The following is a 19,635-nucleotide window of genomic DNA, read 5'->3' on the forward strand; positions in this document are numbered from 1 at the left end:
CACACATGAGAAGTCATCACAAGGTCTATGTAATTTGAGCTTATTCTGGTTTTTGAAAATGCTTACTGAGGACTTGATATTCTCCATTTTCTTTATTTCAGAGCAAAGGAAATAAAATAGAACAAGGAAAATGCATTAATGTGGTCTTTTAGTATATCATGAGAGCAAACTAAGGTGTTATTCTAGGACTGTCTTCTAAGATGTCAGATAAAAACGTAAAAATGTCAACTGCTTAACTGAGCTGGTAAAAAAAAAACAAACATACGGAATTCTGCCCTTTCCTGTGCTGTGTGACATCAGTCATTGGTTCCACATGTCTTTTTTCCTAGGGAGCACTGCACAGAGAAAAAAGCCCTCATGGATAATAATAATAAACCATAACACCTGAGTTCAATGAGTTCTTCGTTGACATTTTCATCCTGCTATCTATGTGCTGTGAGGACAAATCACAAACCTCTCACAGAAACTTTTCTAAGAGATTTTTTTTTTCCATAATGTACTCAAAGAAAAAGCACTACATGCATACAATGCCACAACATTAACTATCAGGCAATACTAAGTACACCAACCAGAACACTTACTGCATCCCAGCAACCAAAATATCAAAAACCAGACCCAGCCCATATTCCAGATATACAGTGATAATTAGATTTCACCTCAGAAATAAATCTTTAAAATGGAACACACAGTTAATCTAGTTTTCTACTTTCATTGCAGAAACATGCTAGCATCCTTATCAAAATTTACAGTTATGCCTGAATTAGCTATTACATCAGTTATTTCTACAACTTAGTGTAATGGCAATGGATCAGCAGATCAAAAGCAGTTGATCTGCATGACACTCCATTTAGAATATATGTGGGTTTGAACTTTTAGCACTATTTATCAACTTATTTATTCTACCAAACACCCCCATCATACATGATCATCAAAGCTTCCAGAAGGAGCTTGTGGTTTTGGTGTCCACCTAAAGCACAGCTTCACATCCAGAAGAAATCTGGTTTGTGTTCTCCAAAGCTAGCCTGTGACTGAACAGTATGGCCTGTGAATGAATAGGAACTGAAAATGATGATTTAGTTCATATTCACATCCAGTGCTCCCAGACAAAATGCAATTTATACACCCCTATTTTATTTCCATATTCCAACTATTTGTGGAGTCACTTAAATACTATATTCTCAGATTTACATTTTGCTATAAAAATGGAAGAAATGTGTATTTCACTTTAGAGGTATAGACCAGTAATAACCTAGAACTAGATTATACACTACACACCTAATGCTGTCTTTAAATACATATACTAAATTCTAAAACATCTGAAAAGAAAATACTAGGCATGAACAAAATACTTAAAGCACAAAGCCTAATATTATGACCTTGCAGAAATTTATACTACAAATGCAGGGCATGGACAGGTTTGTTCACTGCAAAACTGGGAGAGAAAAAAGACAAGGGTGGAAAATGAATGTGCATGAACATACATACACATAAATATAGAGATACACCTGCACACATAAATGGACAAAAAATCCAAAGGCACCTATTATTAATAACAGCTTTCTCAAGTTCTGCTCAGTGTGGAATATTTCATGCAATGTTTCAAACTACTTGAAGGTAGGTGAAAATCCTGTGTCTGTTTTGGACATCATCAGGGATAATGCAAAAATGTGCATAAAGGTCCATATAGCTCAGTGCCATCTGGGCTTCAAAATGCTTTTTAGTGTAGTAACAAGACAGACCTAAATTTGATCAATTATAGCAGACTCAATTTGCTAGACTATTATAAAACTCTTAGGTAGTCTGGCAATTTCCATGGGTTTGGATCTGTCTTTAGAAAAAAAGCTGGAGTGCCTTTGTCTGTACATGTTGCGTGTCCTCTTAATATCAAATATGTTACATAAAAACTAAAAGCTCTAAAAAGAACATGGCAATGATAATGATCAGTCCTGGACAGAAATCAGCCATAACCACAATAGAAATCTTGGAAGAGTAAAAAAGAAGATGTTATAGAAATAGTACTATTTCTGGAAGATCAGTCTGCAGTGACTAACCATGCAGAGAACAGAGCCACCAAAATGCCTAATTTAATTGACTGATTAAGAAATAAACACATTAATGTAGGTCCCATCATGTGTGGTACCATTAGGAACAGATTCTAATGCTCTTTGATAATGGGGGAATGGTCACCAAGTCCATTTCAAATCTTCATAGCTGGAATGAAAAAAGAATTGCCACTTAAAATTCCACAGGAGAGATAGATAAACCAGCAATTTCTGATTCCTGTGATAATCAAAGATATGGATGCTTTATCAGGGATATGCTCATACCTTCATGCCAAGGAGACCAAGAAACTTCCCTGATTCTGCTTCAGGGAATCTTTGAGTTTGATCTCCAAGCAAGAGAGAGAGACAGGCCACATGAAAAGTCATCTAAACCTTACTCTGCATGGTGAAGAGAATTCCAGCCCAGTGATGCTCAGAACCTTGTAGAGGGCTCATTAACAACCCTTTCTAAGGCAGAACAAGGAGAATCAACCCATAATTCTAAAGCAAACCCACAGACTTCAGTAAAAGTATGTGTGTTTGTATGAGGACAGCACTTGGGCTCAGTCCATTCTCTGTGGATCACTCTTGGCTACTGAATTCCAGCAAGAGCAGATTTACAAGGCAGGAGCTTAAGCCATCAAATAGGAAAGAACTAACGTAACCCAAAACTGAGCAGAGCAGGTCACAAAATAGCAGAAACCACACTGATTTTATTCACAGATGCCATATGTAAGACTTCTTGGACAGCATGTGTGATAAAAATATGTTGTCGCCTGTAAGTGGGGTTCCCATTGCAAAGATTAGCAGCAATAGCATATAGTAAATTAAGCAGTTCATACAGAAATCCAGAAAAATAATTAGAAAATCTCCTATTTGATTAGGGAGGTAACAAAAACATTCATGTTACAGAGTAGCCTCAAACAGGACTAAGTAATTTCCCATAGCATAGGATTCAGCTTTAAAATAGTCTTAATTTTACTAAATCCCCACTGCAAATCTTCTCTCCTACATGACTATTCAATATAAAACAAATCTACAAACTACAGATAAGGACAATCATATATTCCAGGATTTCAAGGAACAAACATTACCAGAGACATTTCAAAAGAACAGATGGAATAGTGAATAACAGAATCAGTAGGTAGCTACATGGGATGCATAGGGAGAATGGTTGGACTCAAATGCTTGAATGTGCTCTTTTGAATTTGCTTGGTTCCCACACACTCAAACCTGAATAACTGTTGTTCTTAGTAGAATTGTAAACATATATCTGCAACTGTCTTGTTGAAAGCACTAGAAGCTATAACTGGCCCAGTCCTGAATGTGGCAGTAATTTCAGGATTGTATTTGGAATTAATTACCAGTGAAGTGCATTCCAGTGGCAGCAGGGGGTCTGTTTAGTTGTTTCTGCATCATCCAAGAGTTGGGTATGACTATTATCAAGTTTTTATTTCCTCTAATCACCCACCTGCACAAACAGACTTTGGAACTGCTTCAAGCTTGCATAACCCTTGTAATACCAGGCAACTGTCTGGAAAAACATCTCTCATTAAGTACTAATGAGAGATGATGGGTGATTTCCACCATTTCCTGAGTAACCTTTTGAGACTGCCTCTGCAAGCTGCTGATGTCTAATTGAGCATTCAAAAACAATACTACACAGTTGCCATCTACCTTTTTTATTTTTTTGTAATGGCTTTTTTGTTGGCTTTTCCATATTTAAAAGGTTTATAGGGAAATGATTGCACTTGTCTATAACAGATATTTCATAGTGCAAATAGCACTGTCTCAACATACAGGCACCATATTTCTGGGAGTTCAGTGAAAAGCATAGGATACAGTTACAGGTGCCAAAATATTTTTGGTTATCTTAGCCATTAACTAAAAACTGGGATGCCTAATAGTATTGTAAAAAAAAAATTACCCCCAAAAAGAATGGTAGATATTGAGTATTTCTGGGCTTATTTTAAAATTTAACTTATCAGGGAGAGGTCACTGAATGTGATTATATGCGTGCCTTAGTATTTCATAAGGATTCTCCTATAAACCAAAGAAAATAACAAAAGTGTGATGTGCAGAAAAAATACTCTACTCTTACAAAGGCAACAGATGATTACTGAATTAGGCTACATTATCAAATTATTTCAGAAAATAAACCACAAAAGGTGGTGAGAGTAAGTGTTCTCAAATCGTTTAAATAATGCCAATGATAGCCATACATCCCAGGGATGAAGCTCAGTTAATAAATAATTTAAGCAGTCTTGAAGATAAACCTCCCAATATATATCTATCTACAGCTACAGTGAAAATCAATTAATGGAAAAAAAAACTATATTTTCAGTTCTTCTAAGTATCAATTAATTAATAAAGCTCTTTATCGGAACACTGAAGTAAAAGTGCTAACTAAAATATTTTAAAACCAAAGACGCAGATAGATTTTAAAATGTTTCACAATCCAGTTACTCCTCTTTAAAGTATCTAAATTCTCAAGCAGTTTCAGAGAGATTTATGAAGCTCAACTCTCACAGTGAAAATTTACATTTTTGTATTTATAATACATTTACACTGGAGGAAGTATCTTGTTAATATGTATTGCATATTGTATTGTGTAACAGTTATATTCATTAGGCATAAAGAAATTGTTCAGCAGACAGGATACACTACAAACACACAGTGAGAATTCAGGGAATCTTTAGGGGCTTTACTGTTCAATTTGAAAGAGATACCACAGCACCTGTATGAAGGTGGACCAGTTATATAGACCGATGTGTTGCCCTGATAATGTCCAAACAACTTGAGAAAGATAAAGGAAATACTGTGGATAATTTTGGAATAACACAATCCAGTTTCCAACCATCTATTTTTTGGCACTAGCATTAAAGTTTCTAATAATTCAAAACCCCCAAAAAATTTGATAGCATTTTTTAATTTCAAATTTTCCATTTTATAATTAGTGTGCCAAAACTTTCTCGCTGTATTTTATATACTTCATTTGTATGTATCATTTTCATCTGAAAAATACTAAAATTCTACCCCTTTTACTAATATTCCTGCATTAATTTATTTTCTATCTCCTGCAATTCAGAAAAAATTACATATTTTAAACATGTTATATATTTCGACAATATTAATCTTACCTTCTGACTGACAAAGCAGGATTTACATAACCTCTCTGAATGTTTAGAATCTTCTCAACACTTCAGCATATTTAATCTGCTACCACCACAGGTTTCTCTTCATATTTTGGTTTTAGGTTCTCTAAGATCCGTATGCTAGCTTTCTAAATTTCTTGAAATTCTTCCAATTATGGTTTCCCACTAATACAACCTATTACACTGATTATAGAGACCACAGATATCTAGTTTGGATACACTGTTGGAATTTTTGAGGGCTGCAGTTACCTATATAAAGGAATGATAAAATCAGCACAAAACTTCATATATATTGAAGAGGTATGCCATTTGTATCTGCTTTTGACAGCAAAAGAATAAATCTCAGTTTTTAGACCATGCAGCTTTGTCCCGTTTGGTTTGACATAGAGCCAAATCAGCAGACTTAGACAAGAAGGAGTATTCCAGCACAGTGGAGCAGAAACAAAGAAGGATTATAATTAAGTAAAACTATGGGGACTTTGTCAAGTTATATGGAGAAAAATATGGCTTGAATTTTTTCAAGGTTCTGTAACTTACAGTTCATAAAATATAATGAAGAATCACAATTAAATCACACTGGAATACAGGTAAGAATGTAACTGAATGTCCTGTCACTTTTACTGATGGAACTTCTCATCAGTAACAACTTCCTGCTGCAAATGCCATTATTCCATTAGAACACACTTTTGTTAAATTGATCACTAGCAAATTCTTCTTGCAGTTATAACAGGTTGGATGAGGAAAAACTCTGAAATACAACTTACATAACCGATTAGAAAATGTTTTTTTTCAAAATTTACTTGCACAATATTCACAAAAAGTTCTGATATCTTTTCACAGATATCTTTATTTATCTTATCTTTATTTTAGGACATAAATAGATGTAAAAGTAATGGAAATGCTCTTGAATAAAAATTTAGTGTCAATTCCAGTCCTACGGGTAAGAAAATGGTTTTAATTGTGCTGCACTATCTATTATGTATCTTCCATCATGAAGAGAATGATTTCTGAATGAAAAAGGACATGGGGTGAACTGGAGCTGGACTGCAAAGAGTATTCTTACTAACAGCTGCTTTTAGTCATCATCCAGAACAGTTACAACCACATACAGTGATAAACTGTACTACAGAAAGAACACATCCTGCTCTGGAGTCACAAAATATGAAATGGTCTTGTTGAAGATTTCTGTTTTCTGATAACAATAAAGCAGCAGGGTGTGAACATATTGTTTCATATGGGTTCTTCCAAAACTGAGACATTTGAATGCATATCAGGAAAAAAAAAAAAGACCAATTTGATAGTTTGTTGCAGCAGCAACTTATTCTATTATTAGATACTATTAAATACATTCTGCATACGTATGTTTGTGAATTAGCAATAGAAACCCTTTCCCACCTTATTTTGATATATAGCAAAATCTTACATCACTTGCACACTTCAAGTTTTCTTTTGAGGTGGCATAAAAAGAAAATTGCATGAAAAGAACAAAAATAAAATCTCTGTATAGTAAGAGAAGAAAAATTTTTGGCAGCAAGTTACATGTTGCCATCAGGACTAGCAAAGGAGAAAAGGAGACAGAAGCAGAGAAAATGGAAGTAAATTAGTGGGTTTTATTTAGCTTCAAAAATAATTGGAGGATTTCTTTTTTTAAATGCAACACTGATTACCTTCACTAGGAATCAATGTTTTTCTATTTTTTAATCATTTATTACACTGAATAAAGCCAATAAATCTGTTCATTATGTACAAAATTGGTTTATTTTAGCAATTGCTTAATATTGTCACAAATATTTTGACTTTAACAAAATTTAGCAAGCTATGCCAAGATTTCTACTTTCCAAATATACTAAAGTTAATAGAGAAGTTTATTAAAAATTCTTAAAACATATCATTCTCATTAGAAAAGTTCCCAGTGGAACACAGTTAAATGTATTCAAGTATTAAATACATTCGCTTAATTCTTTTCACAAAATGACAACATTTCAGTTGTTTTTAACTGAAGGAGCAAAGACAGTATAAATAGGGGTATTTTTTAAATAATAAAATCTAGTATTTCAGATCTGATTCAGGCCAATGCTGAAATAAAATTATTAGTGTGGCTATTCAGTTGATTGTATGATATAAGATAAAATTATATTCCAATTTTGACACAGTCAGTCACCAAAATAAATTCTCCTAAAGACGGCCAGTCAGAAGCAACAGAAAAACGTTTTTAGTTAGTTTGCTGGTGAGTATAGGGAAGAGTTACTACAAGGGGTATCTGGCATGGAGCTGGGATGCACACAGGATGTACCCAGCACTGAATAGAATTCTCATGTTCTGTGACACAGATATCTGTGATACAGATATAGTCACTCATATTATAGTCTGATACTTAGTGTTCCCCTGATTTTCCACATCCCTGATATGGGACAGAGAAATACAAGGGATTGCCCAGGTAATCAAATCTGATAGCTAAATCAAAGGTAATCACATCACAAAAATTGTGCAACACATCTACTCGTCATCTACAGCAAGTCACAAACCATTCCTTAACAAACTGTTAAACTTGCAACCTTCAATACAAAAATACCAAAAAAGCTGGAAAAACTACACAAGGAGCAGGAGACATCAGGAACATCAGTAATGCTGAGAATGTCTAGAGTACCCTAAGATATGTATATTGCAGTGTCTATTGATTAAACATTCAGAGCTGAGCAGCTTTACCATCTGAAATTAAGAGACCAAACAGCAGAGAAATTAATCTTCCACAAAAGACAGAGAGTTCTTTGTTTGATTCAACACATATCTCTGTTGCAGTTCCAGTGTTTCGGAAAACGACTTTAGCTTTTTTTACAGTACTTGAACTGCATTGCATTATAGCCATAACTCAAGTGAAGCACTAGCTCTTGAGCACTGGATCTCTCAAACTATAGGACTCAATTTCATCTTCATGCAAAATAGCACAATATCTAGTGTTGAATACAAGAGGATAAAAATTATGAGCTCAAGATAACTGGTTCTTCCCAGCTTCTAAAATGGAGTAAGATTCAAACTGAAAAGCTTTGTAGAAAATTCAGCATAAGGTTTACAGAAAATTCCAGGTTCATCAGGAGACACATAGGATTAGCTAATGCCTGTTAAGATCTCTGTGCAGTGCTATACCTATTTCCAGCTTATATTCCTCTAGAATGTACCAGATGCATGTAAATTGTAAACAAATTAATAAATGAAGTTATTATTAGCAATTTGGTGAGTTTTACAGAAGTATTAGGTCCCATTTATCTATTAAATTACTGCCACTTATGAAAGGCATTTTCATCTGCTCAATTATCAAACAATCCCATCAGCACTCTGAGATGTAGTATTACTTAATAGAATGGAATATGTTCTATGTGGTCTATATATATTCCAGCCTTAACTCAAAAGTACTACAAAGGATGTTGCAACTAATAGTCATTTAACAAAGAAAAACTCAAATCCTGCTAAATAATATTTTCATGTGGGCTTTAAAATGCAAAACAGCCAAAAATAATTATGTTCTTTTGAATTATTGTTTTGATTTGAAAAAGGGTTTTTGTCTGACAGCATGCAGTCAAGTGTATAATGAGATCATTCTAGACAGTAATCACACCAGGACAGATGAAACTGAGCGTTGGTCAGAATGCACACACTTTGATGAGCACTCATTTGCAAAAATTGCCAAAAAACTCCTGTGAGGGCTGATTTTTTTCAACTGCATTTTAATGAATAATAATAAAACCCAATGAAACATCAGAAAAATTTTAACATATGTTGAGAGTTTGTAGAGAAAATGGAAGCTAGTTTTTTGGAAAATGAAATTACTTCAACGTAAACATATTTACGTTGGATGGGCGGAGAGTGCACGTATTTTGATAATGAACTGATCCCATGGTATCAGCCATCCCCATGTGTTTTAATTTCAAATATGACAGAGTGTTTTTAAGAATAACATTTCATTCTTCAGGATATTATCAGAGATGCTATCCGGGGGAGCACATGATGGGGAGCAATTATCCTAATTATATACTAAAAACCTTTTAGAGGGATGATAAGGTTTTAAAGGCAAGTACATTAGAGCTGCAATATGTAAGAATTGACACCTCAATTGTGCAACCTCAAATCAGTCTCCTGTGCATATGCACTCTGAAGAAGCCTTTATGATTATAATGCTGTTTCTCCACATGACTTCTGCTGCATCAAGGTCATAAAAATGGGGGGGGGGGGAAACGGACAACAGAAAAAAACAAAATTATGGTACATCACTCTAGAAATGTGGCAGGAGCGACAATATTATAAACCAAGAGATGAAAAATATTTTCCCTAAATATAAAACAGAAACTCACAGGAAAATATTCCAAAGGAATGTTAAACGAGTTACTAAAGCTAGAAATTTTTAATCAATGTATCTAATTTGTATCCAAGAGTTCAAAAAGATCTGGCAAGATCTCAATAAATGGTGCTGTTTCTTAATAGCAACTGGCATATTGGTAAGATTTAAGAACACTAAAAGGAAGCTAATGGAGTAACCTTGATCATTATAGGCTTTCAGCCTGAGATCAGGAATAATGGAATAGCTGATATGGATCACCATTAATAATAAATGGAAGGGACATGCAAATTGGCATTGCTTCAGAAAAACTGGATTTTATTATTTAATCTTGGTTTTTAACATAAAATGTAAAGTTTTTGGAATAGAGGTAAGTACTACAAATACATTTGGATTAATAAACTTTATTCAAGTGGTCTATGTTTGCAGTGGAGAAAATTAAAAATTTTTGTACTGAATTCTTCCAGATACATGTGCACAAGAAGCATGCAGTACCCAAATGGGAAAAAGATAACATCCTTATCCTGCAAATCCACAATGGGTAGAAGGAGTGGAAGGAGTGTCAAAAAGCCTACATAAACCTCATTCCTTTAATGCTCTTTGTCAGGATTCTGAAAGCTGCCAGTTAAATGGGGAAGAGTCAGCCAAGAAAGCACTCTAGAAACAGCAATCACTGAATACTTCTGTCTGTTCCACTGTCTACTTCTCAGTTTGTGACAGTGAAGTTTTATTTTAGCCCTACAGGAAAAATTCCCATTTTCTCAAAAGTAAAGAAGTGGGAAAAAAAAAAAAAAGACATTTTTTATATTCTCAACACTGCAAAGAATTAATTGTTATCATAGTGCTTTGGAGTTAGAGCCACTCCTTTGATGACAAAATTGGAGGATTTCAATTTTCTAGTTATTAATTTGAGAATTTTATGATAACAAAGGTTGGTCCAAATACAAAATTTCACTGTTAAAAATAGAAAAATAGAATAACTAATGGAATAGCTGTGTTAGAGGAACCTATGGCTTTATCTCATGCTGCCCAGGACTGCTTAGAGGGGATGCCAGAGGATGAACTGCTACTGAAACTTTTTATAATTTATTTTCTCTCATGTCCTAATTTGTTCTGCTAATACATTTATAATCAGAGTCAAATCCTAATGAAAATTGTGCTTATTTTGCACAACAAAAGTTAATTTTTTTCCTCTCCCTTTGTAACTTTAACAAAAAACCCCAATTCCCACAATGTGCAGAAAATTGAAACAATAAGGTATGAATGTTTTCTTCTTTAAACATTAGGGAGGGGAGATGTGCACTGTGGGTTATCTACTGACAGCAGGCTACAGACATGTCAAGAAATATGGGACAGCATCTGTCTAAAAACCGTGAATATGGAGCACCTGGGCCTGTTTCTTGGCTAGTGCCAGTAACTCCCAAACCTGGACAACCCTGGAACAAACTTCAGTGTAGAAAAGATTTTCAGACTGTCTCACTCACCTCCTGAACAACACCCAAATACAGCTAGGGTGGACCACAGCTTCAATGCATTGTCACAACTTGATCCGAAGGAGGTAATTAACAGGGTAGAAATCAGAGTTACACACCTCACTGACCCATCTACAGCCACTTCCAACTACAACAGTGTAGCAGATAATTTGAGAGCCATCTTCTGATTTCAGACAAAATCAGAAGGACAATATTCTCACAGATAATATTCATCTCATAATACAAGAGAAATTTTTCCCAGTCTTATAGTAATACTTAATTGACTAATTCTTAATTCTAATGAAGACCCTTCTTTTGGAAGATGATGTACACAGTGAAAATCTAACCCAACTGAAATCAGTTGCAAAACATGTGCTAAGGTCAATGACATTAAGAATACATGTCAGCCTGAGATTCAGATCACTTGAAGACCTACTCATTGAAACCAGCAAGTCTATAACACCTGTCAATAAAACAGTGGCCAACACAGAACCACAGGTGAACTGTGCTCCTCTAGGACATACAGTACTTAAAAAGTCAATAGAAAGCATCCTAATTAAAAATATCAGATATAAAAAAAATAGATATGAAAATATCATTATGATGAGACAAAACTCCCAAGCTTCTCATAATTTGGGGATTTGTACTTAAAAAAGAGGAACTATAAAATTCCAGAAGATACTTTAAAAATTCAAAGAAATTATAAAATTGTAATTTCTGTTATAGAAATAGCTACAGCAGCAAATACTCTAGGCATAAGTTTCAGGAATCTTTTCTGGTTTTGAAGGGTGCTTAAAAAAGAACTAGCTGTACTGAAGAAGAAACCCAGCAAAATGCAAGATAGAAGAGCCATTGCATATTTCACTCTTCCATCAGCACTCTCTTGATTTTCATTAAAAGGTCACATGAAATGAAAAATCTTAGCTGCAAACACATATTAATGTACTAGACAAAATTGCTTCTGACAAGTGAGCAATGCATCCTGCACTACCTCCTGTGGCAGTCGGAAGGACAAACACAAAATATGTCACCTCTGAAAGTCAGGAGAAGGGTAGTTTGATTTCTGATGCATTGTGCTGGCAAAGATGTGTATCTTGAAACTCTGAATGTGAACCTTTACAACACTGTAAATTAACCTGTTAAAACAAGTCAATTGATACATTCTGTACCATAGCCAAATTATGCCCATTTAGCTCAAACATGGGTTAAAGTAAGGAAAAGAACAGGAGAGAAAAAAAATTGACTCTAAAATTGGTCTTCACACTAAATTTCACTATTAATAAGTTACTGATTAAAAGTTCAGCTGAAAAATTTTGCTAATTTTCAATTTTTACTTTGAAGTAAATTTTACTAAAGAGACATAAACAGCAAAATCAAACTATTTTCATTTGGACTAAATATAACATTTAATTGGAAAAAAAGGTATCTGTTTTCCAGTTTAACCACTTCCATTGGTATAAATATTATAATCCAGATTTGATTTATTAAGAGTTTCTGGAGAGCTCCAACTTATCCAAAGACAGAATGTTAGGATATCTCTGTCTTGACTGGAGTTTGCCATGAATACACTGAAGTTGGAAATGAGAAGCTTCTTAATAACTAGCACAGAAATCAGTGATTCTAATACAGACAACTTTGAAGAGCAACAGGCAGAAAATCCAGATATTTTGAATCTCTGTCTTGAAAGGAACTACACAAAGGCAAGAATCTAACTTTTCTCCCTTTAAGGGGAGTATTGTCATCGTTTCAGGGCACTGTGAGACCCTCTTGCTCATTCTTTCCATGGCCTATGATACTCTTTCTGTACTAAATGTAAAGGGGGATTATATTATGCAAAACATCCTGAGAACCGGGAAACCTTAGCTAACAATGAAAGCACTTCTCTAAGGCAAAAAATTATTTAGAGAAGAAAATGCTTGCTGCCTAAGATTTGTTCAGCTATTAGGTTGTTATGGAAACACAACCCTCTTTTGTCAGTGAACCAACTCCACCAAAAGGATGCAGGGCTCACATTACGATACCTGTGCTCTGTGATGACAAGCTCTGAGTGGCTCCTCACTTCCCACTCAACATACAGACCAATTATACTCCTTGGAGATCATGTCGCCATGAGTAATGGACAGAACAATAAAGGACATTGGATTAGCACTCATATATCATCACTGAATCACAGAATATTCCGATAACAATTCCTTGGAAGGGATCAAGATCACCAAAGTCCAACACCTGGTCCTGCACAGAACAGCCCCAAGAATCACATCATGTGCCAAAGTGCTGTTGAAACACTTTCTCAACTCTGGCAGGCTGGTGCTGTAAAGTCATGCGGGGTCCTGAAGCACTAGTAAGTTTTAATGGCCTTGATAAGTATTCCAAAGTCCTCCAATCACATCCCTGCTGCTTAGGAAATTCAGCACTGATGGCAGGTAGGTAGTAATGATTTAGAATATCAAAATCCACAATACCAAAATATCAAAATTCACAATATGAAAAGCCTTCATGAACAGCCAGTTGTTTCAGAAACATTTGTGTCAAATTAGGCTAAATTTAATAAGTATTTTCAGCTGGTTTAGACCAACTGTTATCCTGTCTCCTTTATTATGTTCTTCCCTCTACACCACTAAGACGATTTTTCTTGATCATTAAATATCTTTCCTTGAAAGTATTTAATCCTGGGGAGTTAGACTGTAGGTCATGTGTTTAAGTGCACTACATCCTGCTATCTCTGGTTTAAAAAGCATACTTAAACAAAATACAGCTCTATTAGCAGTCCTTCTCCTTGAAGCAATTCAAGTGTGAGTGGCTTTCAGAAAGGTTTGTGTCTGACCCTTCAGATCAATTTAGTTTCAAAGTGGTGAAGCATCGATGACTAAAGCTACACTCTTCAATTTCCATTAATCCAGACAATTTTTTATATCTGGCAGTGTGATGGTGCTTCCTTGGGGCCACTTCTCACTGATTTGCTTATAACTAGAAAATAACTGCACAAAACTGAAGGTATAAATTAATCAAGTTAGAAACTGTGTATTTGCGATCTTAGTCTCAATCTGGAAAACTGAAGTGTGCAAATATTCAGGATTACTGAAGTCAAACAGAAACTGATGATTGGACAAATAGAACTTTATTTACCAAGCTAAGTATTTGATGACTTTCAAACTAGGTAAAAGACATATTATAATGTTGATAAATATGTTATTTTTTTTCTATTCGGGTTTCTGGAGAATAGCCTCCTAGATATCTGTGAAACTGCTGACACAGTGTTACACAGCTGAGATGATATGACACACTGACAAGTTTTCAGGTTCATTTTCACTGTAATGACAGGAAAGGGATACCAGGCTGAGAAAGCAAAAAATAAAACCCTAATAGTGCAAAGAATTGGCCAGCTTGGGGACAGTTTGATATATTGTATTAATTCAATGTCAACTACTTTTTTATTAATTTCCTTGTTGTGATTATGAGGCTATAAGAAGAAGGTATGATTTATGAACTGTCTGGTCCTTCTAACAAGTCCTAATTTAAGCACAAACCAAGCAATTTTTTTGGATAACAAAAACATCCTGACTGACAACAGCAAGATTGCTTCAAAGTACAGTTAGCTGGGTGAAGGAGCAGAAAAGCTGCTATCTCTTTCTTTATGTTTCAGCTCCTTGCTTTGTGTTTGCCCGCTACAGGCTACTGGCAACACATCACATATCTAAGGACAATTTTTATCCCTGATAGAATCCATATCTTTGATATAACTGGGTAGAGTAGTTGTATAAGAGCTATCTTTAAAATTACTGCCTTGGGAACTGCTGACTGTGCAGTGGCTGAGAGCTCAGCACAAGTGAAGCCCCATAGTATTCACCTTATTTCTCAGCTGGATTTTGCAGCCCACACTGAGTTCTGCTTTGCCACAGCTCAGCTGTTTTCAGAGTTGAAGATGGCTCACTAATGTGTCCCTGACCTGCAGGCACAGCAAAGTAACATAACGAAACATAAGAGGTTCTTGAATTCTCTTACCCAATGGTGATTCTCATGCAGTTTGCATAGAGAAATGTCTCTTGTCATTGAGATGCTTTCCTAAAACTTTTGTTAATCTGCATAGACAGAACACATTTCCCAAGGAAGGTGGTTGTTTTTTTCTTCCAGAAGTTGTTTGGGAGAAATAGAGTTTGAAAAGTCCTCTCTAATTCCTGATGATACACAAGGAGACCTAAAAATAGTTTAATTACTACTGGCTGTCACTCACTATTACTGAAAGTTTAACATGTAAAACTGCCACCTGGTTTCACTCATAGGGATTTATCATTTCTGCAGTAGAAATTATAAAACCAGACTCAAAGAAATATAAATCTCCTTACTGGGTAGGGAAATGCACTTAACTACAATTAAAAATTAGCATTTATTTGGTAATGTAACTCAGATTTCATTCAGTATTTCTCCTAAATAAAATGGATGACACTAGGAAGTTCAAGGATGGATTGAGGTACAGAATGTCTAAGCTACTAAGGGTACAAGTCTGTAAGGATCTTTAACATCAGAGTCCCAAAAGCAGCCTGGTGGTGCACCTTAATTAGTACTCTGGACTCTAAATAAGTGACCAAAACCACTCTACGTTCATGAATATCTTTTTAACTTCATTTACACTTTTTCCAAGATGATTTGCTGCTATAGTTCATAAAATTTCATTACATCCTTAAAAGCAAAAGGAAAATACTAATGCATGGCTTATCAACTAATAAAATTTCCTTACTCTTTTTCAAGATTAAATATGTAATGTGAATTCTTTTTTAAATAGAAGAGCAGTATAAAAATTAAAATGAGTAGCAGAAATATTTAGTTTAAGGAATATTGATACTGTTGGATACAGGACATAGCCAACAGGAAAATAGCCAACAGAAGAATCAGTCAGATTGATTAATGAATCAATTATTTTAAATTCATTTAATGAGATGGATCTATGAAATTTTAACCCCAAATTTATGTTTTACTTCATGGAAAAAATGGTCTCAAAGAGCACAGTATTTCAGGATATTCTTATCATGTCCTATTAGTTTAAAGGTAGAAATAAGAAATGTATATTCCTGTTAGTTTAAAGGTAAAAATGCTGAGAAATGCGTATATGTTCTGACAAACTTGTCCTATTAATCTATCACAGAAACAAAGAGCAGTTTAATTTGGACTGAGACACACAAGTAGTCTTTTTTACTCTTAAATCTGTGCTAATTAGAAGCAATTGCTTTAACTGTGAGCATAAACCAATAAATGCAACTGTTCCTCTTCCTATATAAACCTAATTTCTTGCAAACAGACATAAAAATCACACAAAATAGGATTTCAGAAGTAGAGATAACCAACTTTATGACTATTTTTATTTGCTTTTATTCAGTTTATCTCCCTCAAAACAAACCTTTACCATTGGTTGCATGGAGTGCTCATCCTCTGTGATTCCCTACCAGTTCAACAACAAGATTCAAGAGAACTACAGAGCAGTCTGTTTTTTCTCCCCAGAACCCTACATATCACATAACACAGCAATTTGAAACAGTATTGCCAAAATTGGCATGTCTCAGTGACACAACAACTGAGGGAAATTCAGGAAAAAAAAAACCAACATGCAGAATAAGATATTCATTTTAAATAAATTATCTATAATCATATGTAACTTATTCAAGCAATAAATCTGTACAACCTTGAGTGGCAGGATGACTTCACATACAATTACATCTAGTGCTAAATACCTTATAACTGAGAGTGACGTGATTTATTTCATTTGGTCCATTTCTAGTATAAGATAAGAGCCAACATGATTCCAGATATGGCTTGCAAGCCAGGCCAGTTAAATAACTTCTACATTTATAGCTTAAAATAAAACTACATTTTTCTATACAGCTGAATGTTCTTCCCAATAAAATGCCAAGAGGAAAATATCATAGTGGAATATGGAAAATTAACAGAAGGAATTACAGTACGTTTGTATTGTCAACTCATTGATCTTGTTAGAACTTCTAAATATCATGCATGCCCTCATGAATGTCCTACAGCTTCCTTGGTTATACTCTAGGCCTCTGATACACACTATTTTAAACTTTACATAAAACATACTTCCAGATTAAGACATAAAAATGTCCCTTATAGCATCTGTTTTGCATGCTGATCTTAAAGGATTTACTACGCCTCAGAAAAATGCTTGTGTTTAGCAGACAGCACAATTCCAAAGCCTGGTATTCTAACTAGTGAAAACTCAATCTATTTTTAAAAATACTAATTACAATGAAAGGATTTGTTGTTGAGCCCCATTACTAAGAAAGCAGGTAATGAATTCCCCCTACCAATTTATTTGGTATGTGTATGGCAGTCTTTCCACTGCAGTACATGTTTACCATAATTATTCAAGTAGAAGTGTAAAAAACAAAGATAATTTGTTATTTTCTTCCTCCACTGAAACCCACAATGTTGTCCTGCACAGACTAATTTTGTTTTTAGATTATCAGAGCCAAAATCATCCAAGTTAGAAACAAGTAGTAGAAGCAAGCAGTCATACTGATGTTCAAGTCAGATTCTGGTCCGTTCTGTGCAACTATTCTACAAAGATGCTATCCTATTTTGTGCCACCTTTTGGACTGCTTCTTATAATGCAGCTTCCAGCAAGTCTTCTTTAGCCCAAATTTAAAAGAGAGGTAGGAACTACTATCAACTCCACCTCACCTTGCACACTCCAAAGCTCTATCTTGCTATCTGGGCCTCATACACCATGCCTGATGTAGCTCTGGCATTCCTTCAATATTAGTTCAGCTGTGAAATCAAGAAGGTGCTTCCCCTTACACACACCACATCAGTAACATGATGTTAGTCAACAATCATCTGTCATCCCTGTACATTACCCAAATCATGATTCCTAATCAAGACTGCACAGGTCAGAAAGTCAACTGCCTGTTTCAAATAGGTCTCTGCTGCTGAGAACTGTCATTTGTCACAGCAGACTCTCAGTCCAATTACTTAGAGCAAAATGACTATATTCTGAAATTCCTGTACCAGGTGGTGACTAAAGAAGAGTTCAAACAAGGGTAATGGAAGAGACCATATAATTTTGGAGAACATATACAGAATTTTTACAGATAATATCATACTTACAGATAATATCTGACTTAGCAAAATTCTATTGTTTTTTAACTATTTTAACTCATTGCTGTTCAAAGCTATATATAACACAAACAGCAGTCTGTCAAACTGTCATTTAATAGTTCTCTTAAATCTCATTAACTATTTAATTTTTAAAAATGGATCAGATATTGTTTCATGTAACACGAAAATGCAGAGTACTTTGAATTTTGAAGTAGTTCCCTAACATTGTTGCTAAGGGGTACTTAGTAAAAAGAAACAGGTTGATTAAAGGATTACTGCAAAAGGCTTGTCTAGAAGAAACTCTTTCTAATTTGGGTTTTTACAACCTTGTATTTATCTAGGAAAGTATTCAAACACCAGCTTGGTTTTCACTTCTTCAAAATTTTGCTATTAATCTTTATTCTGATGTAAAGCCCTTATAGTAGCTAATGGAAGACTATAATCATACTGTGATAAACAGAATACTGCATGCTTAAAAACATAAACCTACATATTCTATAGATTAACACACCAATGACTCTGTAAAGGATTATTTGGTGGTTTACCTGGTCTTGAGGAAGGAACTCTTGCTATCTCTAGGGAACAAGGCTTTTTGGTGACTGCTACGTCTATTGAATCACAAAGACTGCTGTCATTTTCTGAAGGAACTGCATCCAGAGGTACAGAGGGTATTGCTTCCAATGCATAACCTCTCTTCTTTGAATAGGATTCCTGAAAGGCAAAAATTTAGATCGGTAAGAGAGATATTTCTCCGATGACACAGGAAAAGGACCAAGCTCAATAACTCTGACCAGCAGGGTTTAGAATTCAGCAAATTAAATACAGCATTCTGCTGAAATCCAAACTGTAACAGACCAGAAGAATTACTTGCATGGGAGAAGAAAACATTTCTTATTTCTTTAATTTTTTGTATAATACAGTTCTTGTTCAGTTTACAGAAGAACTTCATTCATCAAGCTTTTTATTTAATGAAAACTGGATTACTGCTTTTGCAATACCTGTTTTAAGTTGTAATTCAGGGGATGTCTCATTTTCTTTTTTAATTGTATCTCATGAGAGCAACAATTACATTAACCGCTACAATTACGTTCTCTTCAGGGATGGTTTTACAAAATATTTATATTACATATAAGAAAGCTAAAAATATGCCTTCCACATATGGATGGCAGGATCCCAGGCTGTGAATGAAGATGAATTACTGCTCTACATTTGAGCAAAATAATGACAAAAGGTCCCATAACAGCAGTATGTACAGCAAATTCTACTGATTAGCAAATGTTGAGGGGGAAAAGAGGAATTAGAAGTTTTTCTGGTACAGTAATTCAACCAAGCAGACTGTTTCTAGTTTCAAAAATGAAAAAGAATATAACATCCAGTTTCAACAGTTTCACCAGAAATTATTTTTTTTTTAATCCTGGCAGAAAGAAATTGCATGGCCAAAGATATATTTCCACATCTTTCTTATATTGGACATATGGATGTCTCTGAAAGTAAGCATCAGACATAAATAAAATATGATATAATAAAAG

At 34.7% G+C, this 19,635-nt stretch overlaps 1 protein-coding gene across 8 annotated transcripts in view; it reads right to left on the reverse strand.

Annotated features, from left to right (window-relative positions):
* The window catches only part of ANKS1B (ankyrin repeat and sterile alpha motif domain containing 1B), a 407,204-nt gene that overhangs the window by 272,250 nt on the left and 115,319 nt on the right, over nucleotides 1-19,635 (reverse strand). For all 8 annotated transcript variants that reach the window (XM_064419825.1, XM_064419814.1, XM_064419816.1 and 5 more), the window contains exon 10: nucleotides 18,652-18,817. In XM_064419825.1, the coding sequence (XP_064275895.1) occupies nucleotides 18,652-18,817 (166 nt within the window). The remainder of the gene's footprint in view (nucleotides 1-18,651; nucleotides 18,818-19,635) is intronic.

The sequence above is a fragment of the Passer domesticus genome, chromosome 5, assembly GCF_036417665.1.
Source record: "Passer domesticus isolate bPasDom1 chromosome 5, bPasDom1.hap1, whole genome shotgun sequence".
Classification (NCBI taxonomy): domain Eukaryota; kingdom Metazoa; phylum Chordata; class Aves; order Passeriformes; family Passeridae; genus Passer; species Passer domesticus.